The following is a 21246-nucleotide window of genomic DNA, read 5'->3' on the forward strand; positions in this document are numbered from 1 at the left end:
GGGTATTAATCAATCCTCTGTCTGGAGGCTGCAGGGTGCTCCTCTCAGTCCTGCCCTTGTCCTCTTGCCCACTTCCTTCCCTTGATGCAAAGCTGTGTGTGTCTTGCAAAGTATAGCCACTCTGTCCCCAGCAAAGGGCCTCCTGCTGCAGAGTATGTCAGAAGCTCTGCATATAATTGATAGAAGCAGCAAGCAAAGGCACTTCCTGCAAACGCACTGGCTCCCATGGGCATCCTAGACAGTTTAGACCAGTTTCCAAAACTGCTAACATGAAGAATATTTATTTTTCCTTTCTGTTGGGAATGTGGAGGGGACTTTCATGAGCATCCCAGGAAATCTACAGTGTGGCATTCCAGTCTTTGCCAATGAGAACATGCCTCTCTGCCAGTGTTATGCACAGTCCTAATTTTAAGTGACAGTCCAGAGGATATTAAATTGAGGTTTATCTTTGAGTGACCAGAGTTATTTTTGTTTTAGTCAGCCTGGACTATTGTAATTAATGCTAAGACACTGGCGGGAACAAGGCTTTTATTATAATACGAGGGTGAGGATGGCTTTGACTGACCTTTCTTCTGCTGGAGTTTCAGTGTTTTAGTATGTGCTGCTTGTGCTGGAAAGAATTTATAATCACAGGCTGTCAAAGACAGCCATTGTTCTCCCTGCTCTGAACATGTGGGTCAGCCACAAGTGCTTTCAGCTCCCCCAGCGCCAAGAGCTGGCCTAGAGCGAGAGCATGCCTGGATTCTTCTGAGGCATCAGGAAAAGCGTTTTGCATATTTTTCATTGCCTTTTTTTTTTTTTTTTTTTAACTTTTTGCCTCAGAAAGGCAGCTCCCTTTCAGAGCAGGAATTTCCCTTCAAGGTAGCAGAAGATGAATGCATGCTGCTCCAGGATTTTACAGAACTGATTCTGCTGCAGAAACAAATGCTGCCTGCATTTGCCAGATAGCATAAACAGGAAAAGTTGCACAGCTAAACCAGGGGCTCATTCCCAGGACAGACATGCAGTCATGGATTCCGAAAGACAAGTCAAGGTTAAGGTTTTGGCTTTTTGTTTTTGTTTTTGTTTTGAACTGTCATTGTACTGTTGTGAATCCAAACTTTATAATCCTTTCTTCTAATTCTTTCTCTACTCTTTTTTTTTTTAAACCTTAGGAAGTATGAGTTATTTGGGAATTTCTTTTTTGAAATAACGTACGTGATTTTCTGATTGGGAAAGTTGCAGCAGAGGAGGCTTGAGGAGCATTGAGTGATGACTTTTCGATGATGATTGATCCTATAACTGGTTACCACAATCTTTCCATGCTGATGTGATATGCAGGGCTTTATTTTTTGGAGACCCCTGGAGACCCATGTCCCTGATACTATAGGCTAGAATGCAGTAATGCCTGTAACCTTTTCATTTTCTTTTTGGACAGGAGACTGATGACATTGAGAGTCCTAAACGCAGTATCCGAGACAGTGGCTACATCGACTGCTGGGATTCCGAGCGCAGCGACTCCCTCTCTCCTCCTCGCCACGGCAGAGATGATTCCTTCGACAGCCTGGATTCCTTTGGCTCTCGCTCTCGGCAGACGCCTTCACCAGATGTAGTCCTCAGGGGAAGCAGTGATGGTAGGTTGGAGTCTTAATAAACTATCCATCTTGGAATTAAACATTTGCAGGGACTGCACTGCGGCTGGCAGAGGGATGGGAAAGCAGACTCCATATCCACCTTGCTGGAACCTAGTAATTCTATAAACTGGCAGGAAAAAAGTCTTTGAATGTTGTTTTTCATGGTCCTTAGAATTTTGGTTGGCTTTGCCAGGAGTTTATTTGAGCACTGCCTCAGTGAGCATATCTTCTGTTGGAAAATGTGTTACATCATTTCTCCCTTGGTCTCAGTGAATCAAGACACTGTGCAGACCATTAGCTCATAAAGTGTGCTGGAGGTTTATGTACTCTGGGCATGAAGAAGGGAAATGTGTGAGTGAGTACCATACTATATAAGTGAAAATGGATCAACTTCCAGTAAACTGGAAATGAGCTGCACACACTTAGGAAAGTTCTAAAGCCTGGGATTGTGCAACTTTAATTGGCATGGTTTTTGGCAATCTGTTTGATGCTTATGATACCTGACTGGTATAGCCAGCATGATGCAGGTGGCCGTTAACGTATAGTGCACAACCCAGGCTGTGCACAATCCCAGCTCATTCTGAAGCTGGGATTGATTTAAACCCTATGGGTTTTATGTCGCTTGGAAGAGATGATCATTTTTCTTTACAAAAATGTGTAATCATGTAACTTGATATACATGTAATGCCTATTTTTCAGAAGCTGTTTGTCTTACTTATCTTGTACCTTTGTACTTTTAGAAGGAAAAATGGTTTGGTTCTACATATTCTACATATATAAACTTGTGGAAAACATGAGGGCTGTTGGGAATTTTTAAAGTGTTTCTTTTTTTTTTTTTTTTTTTTTTTTGAGACGAAGTTTCGCTCTTGTTACCCAGGCTGGAGTGCAATGGCGCGATCTCGGCTCACCGCAACCTCCACCTCCTGGGCTCAGGCAATTCTCCTGCCTCAGCCTCCTGAGTAGCTGGGATTACAGGCATGCGCCACCATGCCCAGCTAATTTTTTATATTTTTAGTAGAGACAGGGTTTCACTATGTTGACCAGGATGGTCTCGATCTCTTGACTTCGTGATCCACCCGCCTCGGCCTCCCAAAGTGCTGAGATTACAGGCTTGAGCCACCGCACCCGGCATGTGTTTCTTTTTTTAATGTATTGCTTGTTGAAGCTACTATATCTAGTTATTATATCTTAAGCCTACTCTGAGATCAGAATTATCTTTTGTAGCTAAAAGATACCTTCCAACTATAAAATTCTGTTACTAAAATACTTGACTGTTTAATGTGTCCAGGATCTAAGTTAATTCCTTGGCACACAGTATCTCATTTAGTCTCAGCTGAGATCTTAGAGATACTCACTCAGTATCTCATTCGGCACTCCCACAGAGTTGTGAGACACTACTTATCCTTGCTTTACAGATGAGCCTTTGAGGAGTTAAGTAATCATCTCAATATTTACAAGTTACAAAAAAATCACTGTCAGAAAGTAGCATAACAGTGTTAGCTTCAAGAAGTGTGAATGCAAAATCTATGCTCTTAAGCTTAGTTTACTCACACTTCTTTCTCTTTGCCTAATAGATGTTTTATTCTGGAGTGACTAAACTAATGCTTTTGTTTTGGACTTAAACTTTCCAACAAATAGTTTAGCCTCAGGCCACATAGTATGTGACTCCTGAAGAATTCCAGGATGCATTGTGAGCCTTTTGCGAAGCATTTCTAAAATGTTATATGACATCTTAAGTGCCCCCCACACTGTTAGAAGTTAAATACCAAGTTCCCAATCTAAGTGAGCTTTAACATAACCAAAGAGTAGATTTACTTTTCCAAAACATACCTTAACCAAACGATTTCATCCATATTATTTTGATTAGTTGTTTTAAGTTATTGCATTTTCTTCATCTTGTTTTTTCTTAACTGCCAATGTAGATCATTTATTTATTGTTACCAGCTTTAGGGGGTTTAATGTTTAAACAAATCACATCTTGAAGGGATTTGAGGTGGTGATTACTAATATTATACTAATATGTGCTGAAGCACAATTTAGTTTGCAGCAATTATTTTTATGAATGTTTTTTCCATCCAAAAAAAACACATGAAATTAGAGCTTCACAAAACACCATCCATGGAAGAGCTTCTTACACACAGATTTCACCAATCAATCCAATACCTTAAGGCTTAGGTTCTTGTAAACTAATCAAGAGCTAATGAGATTCAAAAAACAACACATTTATTGATCTGCCGTTTAAAATGTGGTATAATTTTAGCCAAATAGATGTTGGGTTTCATGAGAGTTTATATTATGTTTTTTAAAATGATGCTAATTAAGAAGATTGCTAGTCCTAATAAATACTTCCAAATTTGAAAAAAAAAAAAAAGAGACTTGTTTTTTTAAGTCTTGAGAATTTATATCCTAGGACTCATAATCAGTTAGGGAATATCTGTCTTATCATGAAATTCTTCAACTCTATATTGGGCCAATATAGAGGTCTTTCATTTTATTATATTCTATTCCCACTAATCCATTCAATAAAGACAATCAGGAGCCATACTCCTGAGAGGCATCATGATTCTGTAGGTTGGACGCAGAGCTACCTGGTAGGATGCTATAGATCCCCAGGATTGATTCAACTAATCTGTCTTGCTAGACAGATGCCCAGTTTCTCCCCTACCATTAATAGCATCTCTTATGAGTTCACTTAACGGGCTTCGTTGAAGAGGAAATAACAAAACCCTCCACCCAGGTGTTTTTAGAATTAAGAACATATTTTGTAAATATGATGCATGAGGTTAAATGAACAGACTAATGTTTTGTATAAAAGACATGCTAAGGGAGAGAAACAATGAGATAAATCAAAGTGCTAGGGAAGATTAAAAAGCGAAGAGTTGGGGGTGTATATGGCAAAGATATGTTAAAGAAAGACCTTCAGTTACTGAGAGAGAAATGTAGCCTCATGAAAAGGAAGAATCAGACTTTGATAAAAAAGAACAACATCATCACATGCTAGATTCCATTTTCCTAACTCCGGACATAAATGGAGAAGCCACCCTAGTAAATTTCCATGTTCACAGGGAGAGGTGAAGTCAAAACTTTTGAGGTGCCAGCCTTAGATAGGAAGACTCTGACATTTACCAAGGATATACTGGGCCAGCCACCTCCTAGGTGCTTTCTGTCATCTCATTTAATCCTTGTGACAACATGTAATACCTGTATTATTACCTTCATGTATCCCATGAGGACCCTGAAGTATAGAAGATTTAAGTTTCCCAGGACCACACAGCTAGTAGGTGGTAGAGCTGAAATTTTAGACCCTGGTCTCTAAATCCGTAAACTTATACTTCTTTCAACTGAGCTACTCTGTGCTGGAGCATTTGCAAGGCTAACATTTCTGGAATTGTCTAAGACATTCACCAAAGAATAAGTGAGGCAAAAAGTAATTTGCTTATGTTGTTAGACAACATATTTGGAGACTTTCACTCAGTATATTATAGATAATATATATAGACATCTGTGTGTGTGTGTGTGTGTGTGTGTGTGTGTATAGATACTATACAAATAAGGTTCATAGATTATAGGATTTTAGAATTGAGGGACCTGAGGCAAATCTAATCCATCACTAAGCTTTCGTAGTTGATTGAAGAATCCTTCACTTTATTTGTTCCACAAAGCACAGCACTTCTCATAGTCAGGACACTCTTATCAGAGGACATTTTCCCAGGACAGGTGTGTCACAGAGAAAAGAACTTTGGGAGTCAAGAGAACAGAAAGTAGAATTTCAGAGTTGTCACTAAGCAGCCCTGCAGAAGCGGTTCCTACAGTCTCGCTGAGCCTGTTCCTATCTTTATAAAATGAGGATAGTATCAAATGGGGAAACAAATGTAAGAGTTTAGCAAGGTAAGGTAGTGTTAGTATTTGTTTATAAAGCAATTCACAGGTGGCACTAAACATTTCATTGTGATACTGAGACAGATATACTTGTTTAAAGACAGGGTAGAAAGGAGCTAAATTATGAATCAAATACTGTACTGATAAGTAATGAAATGGTCAAAACTTCAGAAGGAAGACTGAATGCATGTGGCATGAATAATTCATAAACTGAATACTTCATCTGTAACAATAAACAACTTGTTTATGGTCAATGCTTTTAAGTTTTACAGTCTTTTAAAAACCATTATATCACTTAACCTCCAGGGCAAATCATTTTATTTCTGTTTTACAAAAAAGGACAGTCAAGCATGTTAGAGACAACCCTAGGAGCCCACAGCTCATTTCTGCCAGATCCAGAATTATTATGACATAAAAAGTAGCCAGTATTTATTAAGCACTTAGTCTAACCCACGCACTGTACCAATAGTTTTATATGTATCTGGTCCTTCCAACAGCTATGAGATAGGGATATTATTATCCTTATTTTATAAATTGGGAAACTGAGGCTTAAAGTACTGATGTAACATATGCAAATGAGCAGAACACCAAAGGAAGTGGTTCTGGCTTAACACTTAACCAACCCCTCTACCAGGCTGCCACATCTCTTGGCTCTTAGTGTAAGGCTCTATTTTTTTTCTTTTTTTCTTTTTTTTTTGAGATGGAGTCTTGCTCTGTTGCCCAGGCTGAAGTGCAGTGACGCAATCTCGGCTAACTGCAACCTCCGCCTCCTGGGTTCAAGCAATTCTCCTGCCTCAGCCTCCTGAGTAGGTGGGATTACCAGTCTGTGCTACCACGCCTGGCTAATTTTTGTATTTTTAGTAGAGATGAGGTTTCACCATGTTGGCCAGGATGGTCTCAAATTCTTGACCTCAAGTGATCTGCCCACCCAGGCCTACTGAAGTGCTAGGATTGCAGACATGAGCCACCGCGCCTGGCCAAGGCTCTTTTCTTAAGTCTAAAGAGGTATACATTTCATTTATCACCAACATAGTTGAACAATCTTGTAATGCTCTCATTGATTAATTGTTTTCAACCAGCATTGAAATGGTGGCTATTTATATGGTAGTTTTGTTGGAATGATGACTTCATTCTAAGAGATCCTAGAAATCTAATAAGATAGGACTCAGGAAACAAGAATACAGTATAATCATTGGGTCTATTGTCCAACAAATGGCTGATGTTGGGAACATTGAATTCTCATGTGTTGTCTAAAACGCTCTCTAAGCCAAACCAACTCATTTATTCATGAGATAATCTAAGGATGTCCACTGTGTACAAAGGCAATGGCATGAAAACGTTAAAAACTATAAAGCTCTTATTCTCAAAGTACAAGTTAGAAAGTAGAATGCACCAGAGGAAAAAACAAGATCATGGGGGCATAGGATTTGCCGGAAGAACAGATTGCCTCCAGCTGTGGGAACCAGGAAGAGCTCCCATGCAGAGGAATGACCTGAACCACTTCCTGGAAGGCAAACCCTTGGTGTAATTCAAATCGATCATGTTCCTGAATTCCTATTGTTCTTGGCTTCTTGATTATAACTTAAATTCTCTAGGTACGTTATGGGTTGGTTAAAGATGCCTCAAAGACAAAATGTCTCATAATTTTTATTTGCTGGACTATCTGGCAAAGTGTAAGACATGCAGCAGGTGCTCAGTGAAAACTTCATTGATTAATTTCTGTTTTCTTCTTTTGAGAGTAGCAGAATCTCAGTAGGCATATAATCCTATTGCAAGTGTGTTGCTAATTGTAGTTCTCAGATACAGTTAGGCTTATGTCTGTATTTTTAAATTTTGCCCTTGTTGGTGTTTTTTTTCCTGATTTTTTCCCTTCTTTTCCCAGAGTAGAGTAATCTACATGGATTCTTCTGATTTGTTAAGTTAATGATTTAAGAAGGAATCCTCAGAACCCACAGATTGAACCACATCCCTAATGCGTACTTAACATTGGGAACTTTCTGCTAGCTTGACACACTTTCTCAGCACCCATCCTCTCTTTCCCAGGGAGAGGAAGTGACTCTGAATCCGACTTGCCTCATCGGAAGCTGCCAGATGTGAAGAAGGATGACATGTCTGCAAGGCGGACTTCCCATGGTGAGCCGAAATCAGTAGTGCCTTTTAACCAGTACCTCCCGAACAAAAGCAATCAGACCGCCTACGTCCCTGCACCTCTGAGAAAGAAGAAAGCAGAGCGTGAGGAATACCGCAAGAGCTGGAGTACCGCCACCTCCCCCCTGGGTGGGGAGAGGCCCTTCAGGTAAGGCCTGAGTGCAGCTGCCCTCTTACTGGCTTGGGCATGAGTGGTTTGGGAACTGCAGCTTCTGGACAGGAATGAGGTTAAATGACCAATTCAGAACTTTGATGGAAGATTACAGACAGGGGTGGATGGGACAGATATTTGGAGAGAGCTTGTCAGGAGAAAGTAGAAGCTTGGTGAGTGTGCCTAGAACAGTGCCTGGCACATAATAGGTATTCAACAGCTACTTGCCTAAATAAGCAGATTTCTGAAACCAATTTTGTTGATAGGACATTGAGAGCAAATCTGTCATCTGTGTCCTTCTGCAGAGACTGCTTGACTCCGAATCCTATCAGATTAGGTGTAGAAAGAGTCCTATCTTGATGAAAAAAGAGGTTTTAAAAATCTAGGCTTAAATTAATCTGATACAAGCTCAAATATGTGATGCAAATACATGATGCGTAGGATGTGGTTCACAATCACATGTGAAATAGTCATAATAAATGGATTTCTCCTCTCTTTAGAGAAACAGTGGTTTCCTTAATCTCTCATTATGCTTTTGTATTTATTTATTCATTTATTCGGGAAGTACTTGTTGAACATCTATTATATACTAGGCACTGGGGACCCAATAACAAATAAGGCAGAGTTCCTGCCTTCAAGAACCTTATAACAAAATAAACTTCTCCATTAGTCCATCTGTACTATTACTTTCCATTGAATAAAAATTTTATTACAATTGTTAGTTTGCTGAACCAACTAATGAATTTTATGTTTGCAGCAGAAAAGATTTTTGCCTTTCATTATCAAGTCTGGGATAACTCTCAATGTTGCGGGTATGATGCATTGTATGAATTAACAAATGGTTGTGTTGAATTTTCTTCACATTTTCAGGCTCATATTTTGTGCTGTGACTTCCTTTTCTAAAGTGAAAATCAGAATAGCGGGGAGATGACATGGGGTGTGCTCCCCAGCCCAGTCTGTTAGTTTGGTAAACCATATTGTCCAACTCACTAGCTTTCCTGAAACAATAGAGGAAGAGGGGAGTGAAGTGGGGTCGGCTGATGAAGACGATCCAGTTGGCCAAATGAATCCTGGTCGGAAGCCTTCCCATGGTGGGTGTGAATTACCCGACGGCAGTGGTAAGGAGCACCCTTCTTCAGATGGGGCTGTGGTGGCCCCAGCTCCCAAGTCTGAAGAAAAAGATGCTGCTGAGATCCAAAAGCGCAAAAGGCTAGAGCAAGCTGGAATCAAGGTCATGCCAGCAGCACGGCGCTTTGCCAGGTCAGCTCTGGGCTGAGGGCTGGCCCGGCTGGCTTTCTGCATGCCTGGGGGTTTGGAATGTCTCTAGAGAGCTGGAGTTTTCATCTTATTTTTTCCACTTCCCGCTTTTCCTGTTGCATCGCTGTTCCCTACTCTGAGCACATAGATGATAGTCTTTGCCTTAAGGCATGTCTCTGCTAAGTACCTCCTAGGTATTTTAGATGAAGGTGAAGAGTGAGCTCCTCGCCGCCTGGTGCAGACCTTGTCTTCCTCACATATTTGTAGTCATCATTTGTGGGCTGCAGGATTTGCCCAGTAATAGCATTGTATTTTTCTATTGTTTGTGGCTTGTTAATTTTCACGCTACTCCTAAATGGCTCATATCTTACTTTACACATCACTAGAAGATAGTCTGTTTCTTTGAAATGGGGAACACTCTAGAGGGTGGCTGGCTTACAAAAATCCACTTACTTTCTTTGTCTCAAGAGGGTACTAAGTAGAATTGAGTTTATTTGACTCCTTATTTTCTAAAGCATGTCGATTCAAAAACAAAGAATGGAGTAATTACTTCTCTTTAATTGTAACAAAGGGACTAGTATCCGGTACTGATAGTTTTGTATTACATGTGAGATGGAGACCCTTTGTATTATATGTGAGATGGCAACAATCAGAGCCAAGGAAAATTATAGTTATACACTCTTCTGTAGTGTTTTGAGAAGCTAGTTAATTTTTCTTATGTAATAACCACAATAATCCTAATAAATAATAGTGCAGCCAAAATATATTTTACAAATTGACATTAATAATAATTTGACAGTTGAAATTCCTTTGCCACTTGCTGTTCCATTTATGTCTTTTTTTTTTCTTGAGACAGAGTCTCCCTGTGTTGCCCAAGCTGGAGTACAGTGGTACAATCTCAGCTCACTGCAACCTCTGCAGTGAGGTTCAAGCAATTCTCCTACCTCAGCCTCTTAAGTAGCTGGGATTACAGGCATGTACCAATATGCCTGGCTAATTTTTGGATTTTTAGTAGAGATGGGGTTTAACCATGTTGGTCAGGCTGGTTTAAGAGGTGGATTATATACCCATTTTCCAGAAGTGGAAGCTGAGGATCCATGATAGTCAGTGACTTGCAAAGCTGGTCACCACCAACCTGGTGACCAGATTCGGATGCTCTGACCACAGTACCACATCAGCCTCCCACACATTTTCCATCTCTGTGTACAATGCCACATATGGTTATTTCTGTGGACCAGGTCTTAATTAAAATATCCAGTGTTGATTTATATAAATTTAATCCTAGAGTAGCTTTGTATTAAAAAAAATTTAAAAACCAAAGGATATCTCTTTGTCTGTGGTATGTTACAGATAATCATGCCTATTCTAAACACATATGTGCTTCTGGAATATTCTAACATGAAATTGTGCTTTTGTTACAAACAGCTCTCTGAATTTATTAAATAATGAAGAGTAATGTAATAAAATCTTTTTTAAAAGTCCAGATAATTAAGTTTTGATACAGAGACCTTTTCAGACACATTTTTTTCTACATCCCTTGAGCATCTTATGTACTGGAGACCAGACTAGATGCTGAGAAGGCAGAAATAATAATAGTGAGAGGAATAATATCTCCTCACTATGTATCATTTTTCAGACTTCTCTAGCTCCTGCCTTTAAGGACATAGTAGTAGGTAATAATTTGATCTTCCTATCTTTGACACACATCTTTCGTTTATATCACATGTGTAGAGTGTTTAAGCTAGTGTTTACCAAGGATACCATAATCTTTAGAGTATCTAAAACAGCAAGCGAGGACGGGGGGAGCTGCATTAAGCTAATTCAGCACATTCAGGAATAATGGTCTTGTAGAGAAGAGAAGTTGGGCAAAGGCTGGGAAGTCCATATGGGGACTGTGCTGCTTCAGTAACTGGGATGTTTATTTTATAAAAAAACTTTGAACTCTTTTGTGACAACTCGCATTCACTGTACAAACATCAAATCATAGTTTAAAAATGTAATTCTATCATGCCTGTAATTTCCTAGCACTTTGGGAGGCTGAGGTGGGCAGATCACAAGGTCAAGAGATCAAGAGTATCCTGGCCAAAATGGTGAAACCCTGTCTCTACTAGACACACACTCACACACACACACACACTGGCTGGGCCCAGCTACTTGGGAGGCTGAGGCAGGAGAATCGCTTGAACCTGGGAGGCGTAGGTTGCATTGAGCTGAGATCGCGCCACTACGCTCTAGCCTGGTGGCAGTGTGAGACTCTGTCTCAAAAACAAAAAAAAATGTAATTCTAATGGATATATATTTCTTTATTTCACTTCCATTCATGTTTCCTGTTATCTGGCTTAATTTTAACCTATTTCATCCAAGTTAGCTCTCGTATGCAGAAGTTTGTAGGTCAGTTAATGTCATGATGCCTCAGATCTTCTGATTTAGCATTTAAAATTGGGTTCCGGATAATTATGCATATTCTCAGAGAATGTTCCCAATAGCAACACAACACAGCTGCTCCAAACACCCAGAATTCATTTGTTAGACAGATTTTTCAGCTGCCAGCTCTCTCATAAAGGTTTTACACATAGCATGCCACCAGCCTGGCATGTCTATGTCTTTGTTACTTTTTGCAAGCCCCAGGAGTTGAGAGTCATTCGAAGTTTATTCACATTTGGGATCCTGCTTTTAATGTGGCAGAAACTAGTTTAACTGAAATGAAGTATCATGAAGAAGAAAAGGACTCTTGGTGTCTGGAAAATAAGAATTTAAGTCATTGAAATATGCTGATGTCTCTGAAGACATTTTAACTTCAGTATTCTGTCTTTGACATCCAGATGAATTCTGGCCAGCAAGTCTTTGCACCCAATAAGAGGACCACTTGTTGTGGCCCATTTCTCAGTTGGGAAATGTTTGCAGAAATGAGTGAAATAATAGAGCCCTGTCCAAGGGGAGGAGCATGTAGATGAACAACAAAGCTTTATTTTGTAGACTGTTTTTTGTTTGTTTGTTTCCCAAGTATATTCTTAAATGCCTTGCTAGGCTGGATGCGATGGTTCACACCTGCAATCTCAGCACTTTGGGAGGCCGAGGCGGGCAGATCACTTGAGATCAGGAGTTCAAGACCAGCCTGACCAACATGGTGAAACCCTGTCTCTACTAAAAATACAAAAAAATCACCTGGGCATGGTGCCACATGCCTGTAATCCCAGCTGCTCAGGGAGGCTAAGGCACAAGAATTGCTTGAACCCCCGGAGGCAGAGGTTCCAGTAAGCGAAGATTGTATTAGTGCACTCCAACCTGGGTGACAGAGTGAGACTCGCATTATCTTTAAGGCAGTATACAAAAGGGAGCAGAGGTGCATGTTGTTTCATTTTCACAGGAGGTCAAAATCCTAGAAGCCCCAAGCTTCCTGTCAAATAATATATTAGCAGTATCTTAGCATCAGGAGACAGAAAGTAGGACTTCTTAATAAATGTGTGGACTTTAATATTTATTAGAGTTTCCATTGAAGTGAAAAGGTATATAAACTTTTTCTTCTATTTTATTTTATGGTTGCACTAACTTAATTATTCCCCAAATATGACACTCTGCCAAAGAAGCTAAGATTTCTGTTTTCAAGAGGATAAAATAAGAACCAAGATGCACTTCCCCTGAATTAAAGTGCCATGGAGATTTGAGTTCTTTTACTTGGTGTTTCCCATTGGAGAAGTAAAAATTTTTTTAAACTGAATTATAGGTTTCACGTGATTGTACTTCTTTTCTAATTGTTTTCATATGTTTCAGCACTCAGTGCTTGGTTTCTGCTGGTCTGTGGATCTTCTCAACCACATAGTAATTAATTACAGGGGGGTGGCGGGGAAGCGGGTAAAAAAACCTCTGAGGAACAATAGGCATTTTAGAAATCTTTAGAAGAAGAGCAGATGCAGCTAAGTGCCAGACACAGATTCCTCTACAGACCCTCCTCACCAGACGCCGGTTCAGCATGGCTGCTGAACAGATCCTTGGGTATCGGGGACAAGCCAGGCACATAACTTGCATGACTCTTTGTGACTCTGGGTGTATTAGGCTGGTGCACAAGTAATTGTGGTTTTGCCATTTTTAAAGGCAAAAAACGCAATTACTTGTGCACCAACCAAATAGCTGCCCTGATTGGAGATGGGATGAACAGGGAGGTTTCCGGTATCCCCCAGCACATTCCCAGGGGAACTAACAGGCTTTTCTGGAGAGCCCAGTTTCCTTCAGTGGAATACACTAGCTACCAATCTGAGCTGGTTGCTTATACATTGCTAAGTTAAAACGGGGTGAAAGAAAACCCCAGCTTCTCCTTACTTTAAATCATTATCTCATTCACTTTGAAATATATAAGCCTCAGAAACGTTGAGACGAGCTTTTCTTCCCCCTCACCTGCTTTGGGCCCATCGTCTCTCCTATCAAGATAGCTAGCCTGCCTTGTTTTAGGTGAGGCTGTGCAGGATCGCCAGTTGGAGGCAGGGCTTGGCATTTCTCATTTGACATTGAACTATGTTCCTTCCACATGAAGCAATGAGCTGTGCTCTGAAAGCAGCTCTTTCCCAAAGCATCTCATCTGTGACTGACTTGGATGAAATAAAACTGCCAAACCTTTTCATGAATATAAAGCCAGACAGCCTGGGCCTGCCCCTTGAGTATACTTCAATTAATTTACCTAAGTTCAGATGGCTTGAACTAGAGACCTTAATATTCTCTTCTGCAAAGTGGGCATCATAATCTCTATTTTGCAGGGTTTTCATGAAAGTTAGTGTATCTGGAATGTACTGGCTACTCAAAGAGTTGTAGTTATTGAAAAATAAAGTAAAATGGACCCAAGTTTCATGAAAGACTGCCCTTAGGGACCTTCAAAGGAGAAAAAAAAAACCACATTATAAAAATCATTTAAATATTTTGCTACCTAGACACCTGTGAATACAATCTTACATATCTACCTTATACATAATATTTATTGTTTCAATGCCATCAGTGCCAGCTCAAAACTTGCATCATTATTTTTTGCTCTCCATGAATTAGTGGCATTAGTGGAAATTATCTATTAGTGGAAAATCAGTCATTGTGACCATTTTTTAAGTGGGCGGGAGTGTCTTCCAGTAGCCAATGGTATGGAAACTTTCTTTACCCTCTTTTTTTTTTTTTTTTAAGTTCGCATATCTAAATTCAGATCACTTGAAATGAGTCTTGTCACACTGGGCATTTAGCCTAAAAATAAACACCGAAGGGAATGTGCAGCCTGGCTGGGCTCACAAGATGCACAAGGGACCAGATTATTCCTGCTCAAATTGGCATCGCCAATTGGCAGGGCCATTTGCATAAACACGAATATTTTATTCCAAAAAATTCTGCCCAAGGGGATGCTGGAGCCCAGGACCATTTGGTTTGTCCGAAAGTGGAAAGAGTGTTGCTCTTGGACTTCAGGGGTTCAAGTAGAAGATCTGCTTCTATATTAGGGTATGAGAGCTGTGATTGCACCACTGCATTCCAGCCTGTGCAATAGAACAAGACCCTGGCTCTTAAAAAAAGAAAAAGAAGAGTTGGGAGGTAGAGAGACAAGGAGATAGAAGAGGAAGAAAAGGTTTCTGATGGAAAGGTACAGAGCAAGATAAGCTTCCTGGAAGTGGAGGACCATAGGAATGGAATAGTTTAAGACCATCCTATGAATGGTTTTAAACTACCCCCGATGTTTCATGTGAGCTCAGCTCTGTAGAAAGACTTCCTTACACTTTGTAATCTGTGACACATTTTAAGTGTGCTGTCATGTAGCTGTATTCATTTGTTTTCTCCCAGATCAGTTTCTTGGCTCAGTTTTTTGCTCTGTCAGTCAAAATCAAATTAAGTGTCTACTGGGTACTAATGTGCTAAAGAAAAAAGAACAGTCACAAAAAACTTCCCACCTTTCCCCAATTTCATGCAAAGAATCTACGCTGTCATTTTCAGAGCCATTTAGGATCCTGTCTTTCTGTTGTGGATGGAAACCCTGAAAACTAAATGAATTTTTAGTATTGCTAATGTCTGGCTAAATTCAAGGTTTTAAAACCCACCCTAACTATGCTGCAATCTAGATTGAAATAATGAACAGATGCCATTTGAACTAACAATTTTGAGAAGACTTTTTACTAACAACACAGTTGTCTGTCTAGAGATGGGGATTTAATTTTTTTTGTCTGATCACATGTGGAGTCCCATTTAATTTTCCCCATTAGTCAAAAACAATTAATTGAAGAGAAAGAAGCTGTTCGTGACATTGTCCTTCGCAAAGAAAACTCTTTCCTGAGCCATCAACATGGCAACGATTCAGAGGCAGAAGGTGAAGTTGTGTGTCGACTGCCTGATCTTGAGAAGGATGACTTTGCTGCAAGGAGAGCAAGGATGAACCAAACCAAGCCAACGGTGCCATTAAATCAACTCCTCTATGGCCCTTATCCAAAGAAAGGGGCAGATAAATCAGATGGCAGCAAACAGCTCTCAAAGGGAATCTCAAATAAAAGAAGTTTAGAATATAAAAGGTGTGCACATGGCGTGTGTGTGTGTGTGTGTGTGTGTGTGTGTGTGTGTCTATGAAAGAGAGGGAGAGAGGACATAATTAAATGAAGGCAGTTTGTATTATACCCCCTCCAGTTCCTCTTTCCAGCCCCTCAATTATGTGTACTTTGTAATGGGGGTTTATTTTGAAGTGGAACTTTAGATATTCAATCTCCTCTAAATGCAGATGGCAGACAGTAGAGTGTCCATGTCCAAAATAGGGCTAACTTTGCCAAAGAATCATTGAATTCCAGTGTGTAGATGTGCTGAATCAGGGCTCATCACCACATATGGGTGCTGGTGTCATCAGTTGGCATTATTAGCAAAAATAGACATGTACTATTTCCTATCAGAGAACAGCCACCTCTAACAGCTGCTCCAGTCCATTCAAAAGAAGCAGAAAAACACTAAAAGCACTTCTCTCTTATTAGTTCCGTTTAGATGTTGGAAGGAAAAAAAAATGAGACTTGTTCTTTCTTCTCTCACACCAGCAACATCTCCTAGACACATGATAATGGGTATTTCCCATCAAAACTACTTCTCAGACTTAAAGTATACTTCTATATGTTCTGTCATAGAAATTGTTTTCAGACACGTTTCCTTCTGCCAAAATTCTTCCCATCCTCTTAATACATGTTGGAGTGAATTGTGGAAAGGAAATTTGTAGTAAGATGGAATTTGACCAGTGATTTTTGTCCTAAGAGGGAGATACGATTTCATTTAGGGTGCCCACTTGCTGCATTTCATTCTGCTGAGTTTATCATTCCTGTATGTTTCCTTATATCAAAATCAGCTAGAGTTAACATCTACATTATTGAATTGTCATCTTTTTGCCCATCACTTTAGAGGTTTTTAAGCCTGTTGAACTTAGTATATAATTATCTCAGCTGTGCTTAGACAATTGAAAGGGTTCTTTGGGCAGAGTTGTTGAGCTCAGTGGAGTAGTTGGTCTTTTTGATTTTTCTTAGGAAGTACCAGATACAAAAACCCATGAGAGATTCCTGGATATAGAACAGGGATTAGATGAGAGAAAATCTGGCATAATTTCTTTATAGGACACATTATAGCTTCAGAAGGCCCTTGGTCTTTGCTATTGGCAGGCCTTGTAACAAACCATTCTTGGAGGGCCTTGAGGGAGGGATCAGTTGTGCAAGTGAAACAAAGACTTTTGGATAAGTGACTAACATCAAGGCATATTGATGGCAATCAGCACTTTGAGTGAGGCAAAGGACTAGCCTTCATCTCCCTTTTTTTCTTTCTCCTATATGTAATTTTAATTCCTTATATTTCCAGCTACATCTGTCTGTTGTCACCTGACTGTGTTTGTGGACACAGCTCTGGGTCTGAAGCAGCCTATGACCTCCCTAGATAGCATCAAAGAACTTATTTTAAAAAAAGAATCCCTTGTGCCTCGTTGCTATGCCATTCCTTGATCTCCTTCCTCAAACTAAGTAGAAAATTCTGCTGCCTTTCTATTTTTGTGGGTTCTGCAACCACACCAAATCATTGAGGTGACAAAAGACTATCTCATGGTTTTCCAGCTCGAATGATATATTTTGTGGGAAAATTAAAAGGCTGTATTTCTATATTTTTTGAGATTTTTCTATTTTAAGAAGCGTATTTAGTTAGAAGTGGACTTTTAATGGAATATTTATGCATATAAATGCCACAGCTTTGGTTTAAATCACAATTTTGTCAATGTTAGCCAGCTAATGTTCACGTCATAGGAGAACGATTGAAAATATAGTTTTAGCATCAATAAAGGTGAATGGTTATTAACATCAGAAACAAATGAGTATTGACTCTCTCAATCCAGGTAAAGAGGAATACCCTCTGCTCTTCAAGTTTGTATTAGCCGAACCTGACTAATGTCATGAAGCAGACGTTAAGTTTAAACATTGAAACTTTCTGTCAGAATTGACTTAGATGTACTTTCTGGCAGCTGTGGGTTTAGGTTTAAGATATTTAATATGTGAACAATGTTCCAGCTATCTACAAACTAATCCTAGAATTTGGATCATGCAGAGCTCATTACGAACATTTTACTAGTGCAGTAAAAAACATTCCACGAGGGCTAAGGGATTCAATCAGAAAAACTGAATTCATTACAGTAACTTGAATAGTGTGGGAATTGGGCATCATTACCATCCAGCCAAAATCTCATTACCATTAGTAATATTTCAGCAGGCACTACTCTGCTTCCTAAACTGTAGTTGAGACTGTCATCTGGTGGGGGAAAAAAAAACATCTGTCTCACTCAGAGTTATAAGGGTGACATAGATGAAAGTCATCACAGCTCCTTGATTCCATTTTTGAGAAAGGGAAAGGCACTTCCATCATTTTGTTCTGTCCTCAGCCTGTGAGTTTCCATGCTTGACATTCTCTTTGTCTGCTCCCCTTCCTTGAACTTGATTTTTCCATTGATGTGGGGGCCTGGATCAAATGGACAGAAACCAGGGCTACACAGAAGAGGTGAAGTCAATAGTGACCTGTAATGCAAGGGCTCAGGAGAGTGAACCTGTGGAAGGAGGAGGACTCAGGAAGGTGCCAGATCTTCACAAGGATGACCTGGCCCAGCGGAGAATTCAGGGCAGCCTTGCCCCTCACCGTGAGCCCCGAAGCTTCATTACACTCTCCAACATAACAGAAGCTGACTTGGAGACGTGGGAGAGACTCAAAGTATCAGGAAAGGCAAGGTGTGTCATGTTTCCCCCTGGCAGTAGTAGTATTTTATTTTGAAGGCATCAAATACTTATCCTTGTATCTTTTTTTTTTTTTTTTTAAAGTCAGGGTCTTGCTCAGTTGCCCAGGCTGGGATACAGTGGCTTGATCACAGCTCACTGTAGCCTCGACCCCTGGGCTCAAGCAATCCTCCTGCCTCAGCCTCTTGAGTAGCTGGGACTACAGCCCCATGTCACCATGCCTGGTTAATTTTTTATAGAGACAAGGTCTCACTACATTGCCTATGCTGAAACTCCTAGGTTCAAGGGATCCTCCTGCCTCAGCTTTCCAAAGTCCTCAGATTGTAAGCATGAGCCACTGCACCTGGCCAACTTTTTAATTGATTTTTTAAATAGAGACAGGGTCTTGGTGTGTTGCTCAGGCTGGTGTTGAACACCTATGGCTCCTAGGGCTCAAGTAATCCATATCAGCCTCTCAAAGTGCTGTAATTACAGACATGAGCCACTGTGAGGGCCCCTTGTACCATTTTTTATTTTGATGGCTTGAAAAAGTGCCTCTCATATCACAGAGTTCCTGGAGCTCAGCACATGCATCATGAGATGAATTTATTAATACTAAAAGTTAAAAACCACATGGAGAGAAAACATTCTCTTTTTAACTCAGCTGACTTTCTAAGAATGGTTATTTATTTTGATAGCCTTGTTTATTGTAGAGTTTAAACTTGACTTTAAAATAATTTTAAGTATTCCACAGTACCTAAGATTTTCTTATGCCATCACTTATGATGTTAGAGATGTTAGAATTAATGTTTTGAAAGCTATAGAAACTTAAAGACAAGGTAATGATCATTTTTAAGCAAGACAATGATCATTTCTTCATTTGAGTATTAATGGAAAAGCAATTCTGCTCTAGCCATAAAAGTGTTTTTTGGGCCGGGTGCGGTAGCTCAAGCCTGTAATCCCAGCACTTTGGGAGGCCGAGGCGGGTGGATCACGAGGTCGAGAGATCGAGACCATCCTGGTCAACATGGTGAAACCCCATCTCTACTAAAAACACAAAAAAAATTAGCTGGGCATGGTGGCGCGTGCCTGTAATCCCAGCTACTCAGGAGGCTGAGGCAGGAGAATTGCCTGAACCCAGGAGGGGGAGGTTGCGGTGAGCCGAGATCATGCCATTGTACTCCAGCCTGGGTAACAAGAGCAAAACTCCGTCTCAAAAAAAAAAAAAAAAAAAAAAAAAAAAGTGTTTTTCGTATACAGTTGTCCCTCGGTAACCATGCTTAATTCCAAGACTCTACTTGGATATTAAAATTTTTAGATGCTCAAGTCCTTAATATGAAATGGTATAGTATTTGCATATAACCTATGCACATCCCCCCAAATACTTGAAATTATCTGTAGATTACTGATAATACCTACAGAAACCTAAGCATACCTTATACATGTATACCTCATACAGTGCTTTCTCATCACTTCATTCACGTGGATTCAGTGTAGTACTTACTGCACAGCAAGTTCACGTTTTGCTTTTTGAAACTTTGTGGAATTTTTTTTCTCCGAAATAATTTCCACTGAAGTTGGTTGAATCCACCAGTGCCGAACCCACTGATAGGGAGGGCCAACTACTTCTATTATTTTGTTTTTTCCAAACCTCTTATTGATTTTTACTTAGACATTTTTAGAACTTCTTTCTGGTTTTGACTAGGGATGGAGATGTTCAGCATATCTGTGCTTCTGAGCCTTCCCCAGAAATTAAAGCAGAAACTGCCATCCGTGATGACTTTGCCAACCGCAAAGCAAGGGCCTCTAAGAAAGCTTCCAGCCCCAGGCAAAAGTTTGTGCACTTTGGACCAGTGACGGAGATAGACCAGCAGAAATGGAAGCGGCTTAGCATTGGGAAGGCTGGGCCTAGAGAGGATGAAGAAGAAGTCATCTGTCATGGCAGCAAGGTTCAAACGGACTCTATGTCTCCTGTCTCAGTGGCCACTTCCAGCTTAAAGGGGCACCAAGCGCTTAATGACTACAGGTATTTTTCGCCATACATGAGCAAGGATATCTGCATGGGAGTCACTGCTGCTTTTTTTTTTGAGATGGAGTCTTGCTGCGTTGCCCAGGCTGGAGTGCAGTGGTGCGATATTGGCCCACTGCAACCTCCGCATCCCGGATTCAAGCGAATCTCCTGCCTCAGCCTCCTAAGTAGCTAAGATTACAGGCACGTGCCACCACACCCAGCTAATTTTTGTATTTTTAGTAGAGACGGGGTTTCTCCATGTTGGCCAGGCTGGTCTCAAACTCCTGACTTCGTGATCTTCCCGCCTCAGCCTCCCAAAGTGTTGGGATTACAGGCGTGAGCCACTGTGCCTGGCCCCACTGCTGCTTTTAAAGAGTTTGCTGAAGAACATTATATAAACCCCTAGAGGTGACATAGTTTTAACAGACTATGTATAGCAGAGAAGTAATGTTAGTGGGTCCCGTTGCGGGGAACATGTGTCTGAAGTTTAATGGCAGACATCCATTTTGATTCTGTTGTCACCAGAATCACTGCCTGGGAATGTCAATAATCTTGACAAATGACCCTTTTTCCCTTGGCTGCATCCAGCACAATTTTATTAGTTGAAAATATTGAACGAGCTAAATGGAATGTTTTAATGATATTACTAGGGTTTCTTGGGCTTATCTATAACCTCTCTCTTTCCTACGCCTTAGAGAGAGGAAGAAAAAGTTATTAGTATCATGAGTTCACATTTTGGACATCTAAGTAGACATATTAAAAAAGTAAAGTTCTCCTTCCTCCCCTACTTTTTAAAATTGTATAATAAATCAGGAGTCTAAAAACACTCCTCTTTGGGGGTTTCTATAAGCCAAGACTTTCCTTGGATGAATCATCATCCAAATGTGTAGGGGAAGAGCATCTTATAGGCCTGTCCCCAGTTCTCGTCCTCCCTGGAGGCCACCCAGTTTTGAATTCCCAAGTTCTCTT

At 40.3% G+C, this 21246-nt stretch overlaps 1 protein-coding gene across 15 annotated transcripts in view; it reads left to right on the forward strand.

Annotated features, from left to right (window-relative positions):
* LIMCH1 (LIM and calponin homology domains 1) overlaps positions 1-21246 on the forward strand; it is a 362412-nt gene that overhangs the window by 268607 nt on the left and 72559 nt on the right. For 6 of the 15 annotated variants that reach the window (XM_010351701.3, XM_010351702.3, XM_003940975.3 and 3 more), the window contains exons 7-8: positions 1418-1613; positions 7536-7788. In XM_010351701.3, coding sequence (XP_010350003.1) covers positions 1418-1613; positions 7536-7788 — 449 coding nt within the window. Of the gene's footprint in view, positions 1-819; positions 1034-1417; positions 1614-7535; positions 7789-8784; positions 9052-15266; positions 15570-18035; positions 18282-19971; positions 20293-21246 lie in introns of those variants that run through there. The other 9 variants (XM_074396063.1, XM_074396064.1, XM_039468101.2 and 6 more) reach the window with 4 other exon arrangements.

The sequence above is a fragment of the Saimiri boliviensis genome, chromosome 3, assembly GCF_048565385.1.
Source record: "Saimiri boliviensis isolate mSaiBol1 chromosome 3, mSaiBol1.pri, whole genome shotgun sequence".
In the NCBI taxonomy this organism is placed as follows: Eukaryota; Metazoa; Chordata; class Mammalia; order Primates; family Cebidae; genus Saimiri; species Saimiri boliviensis.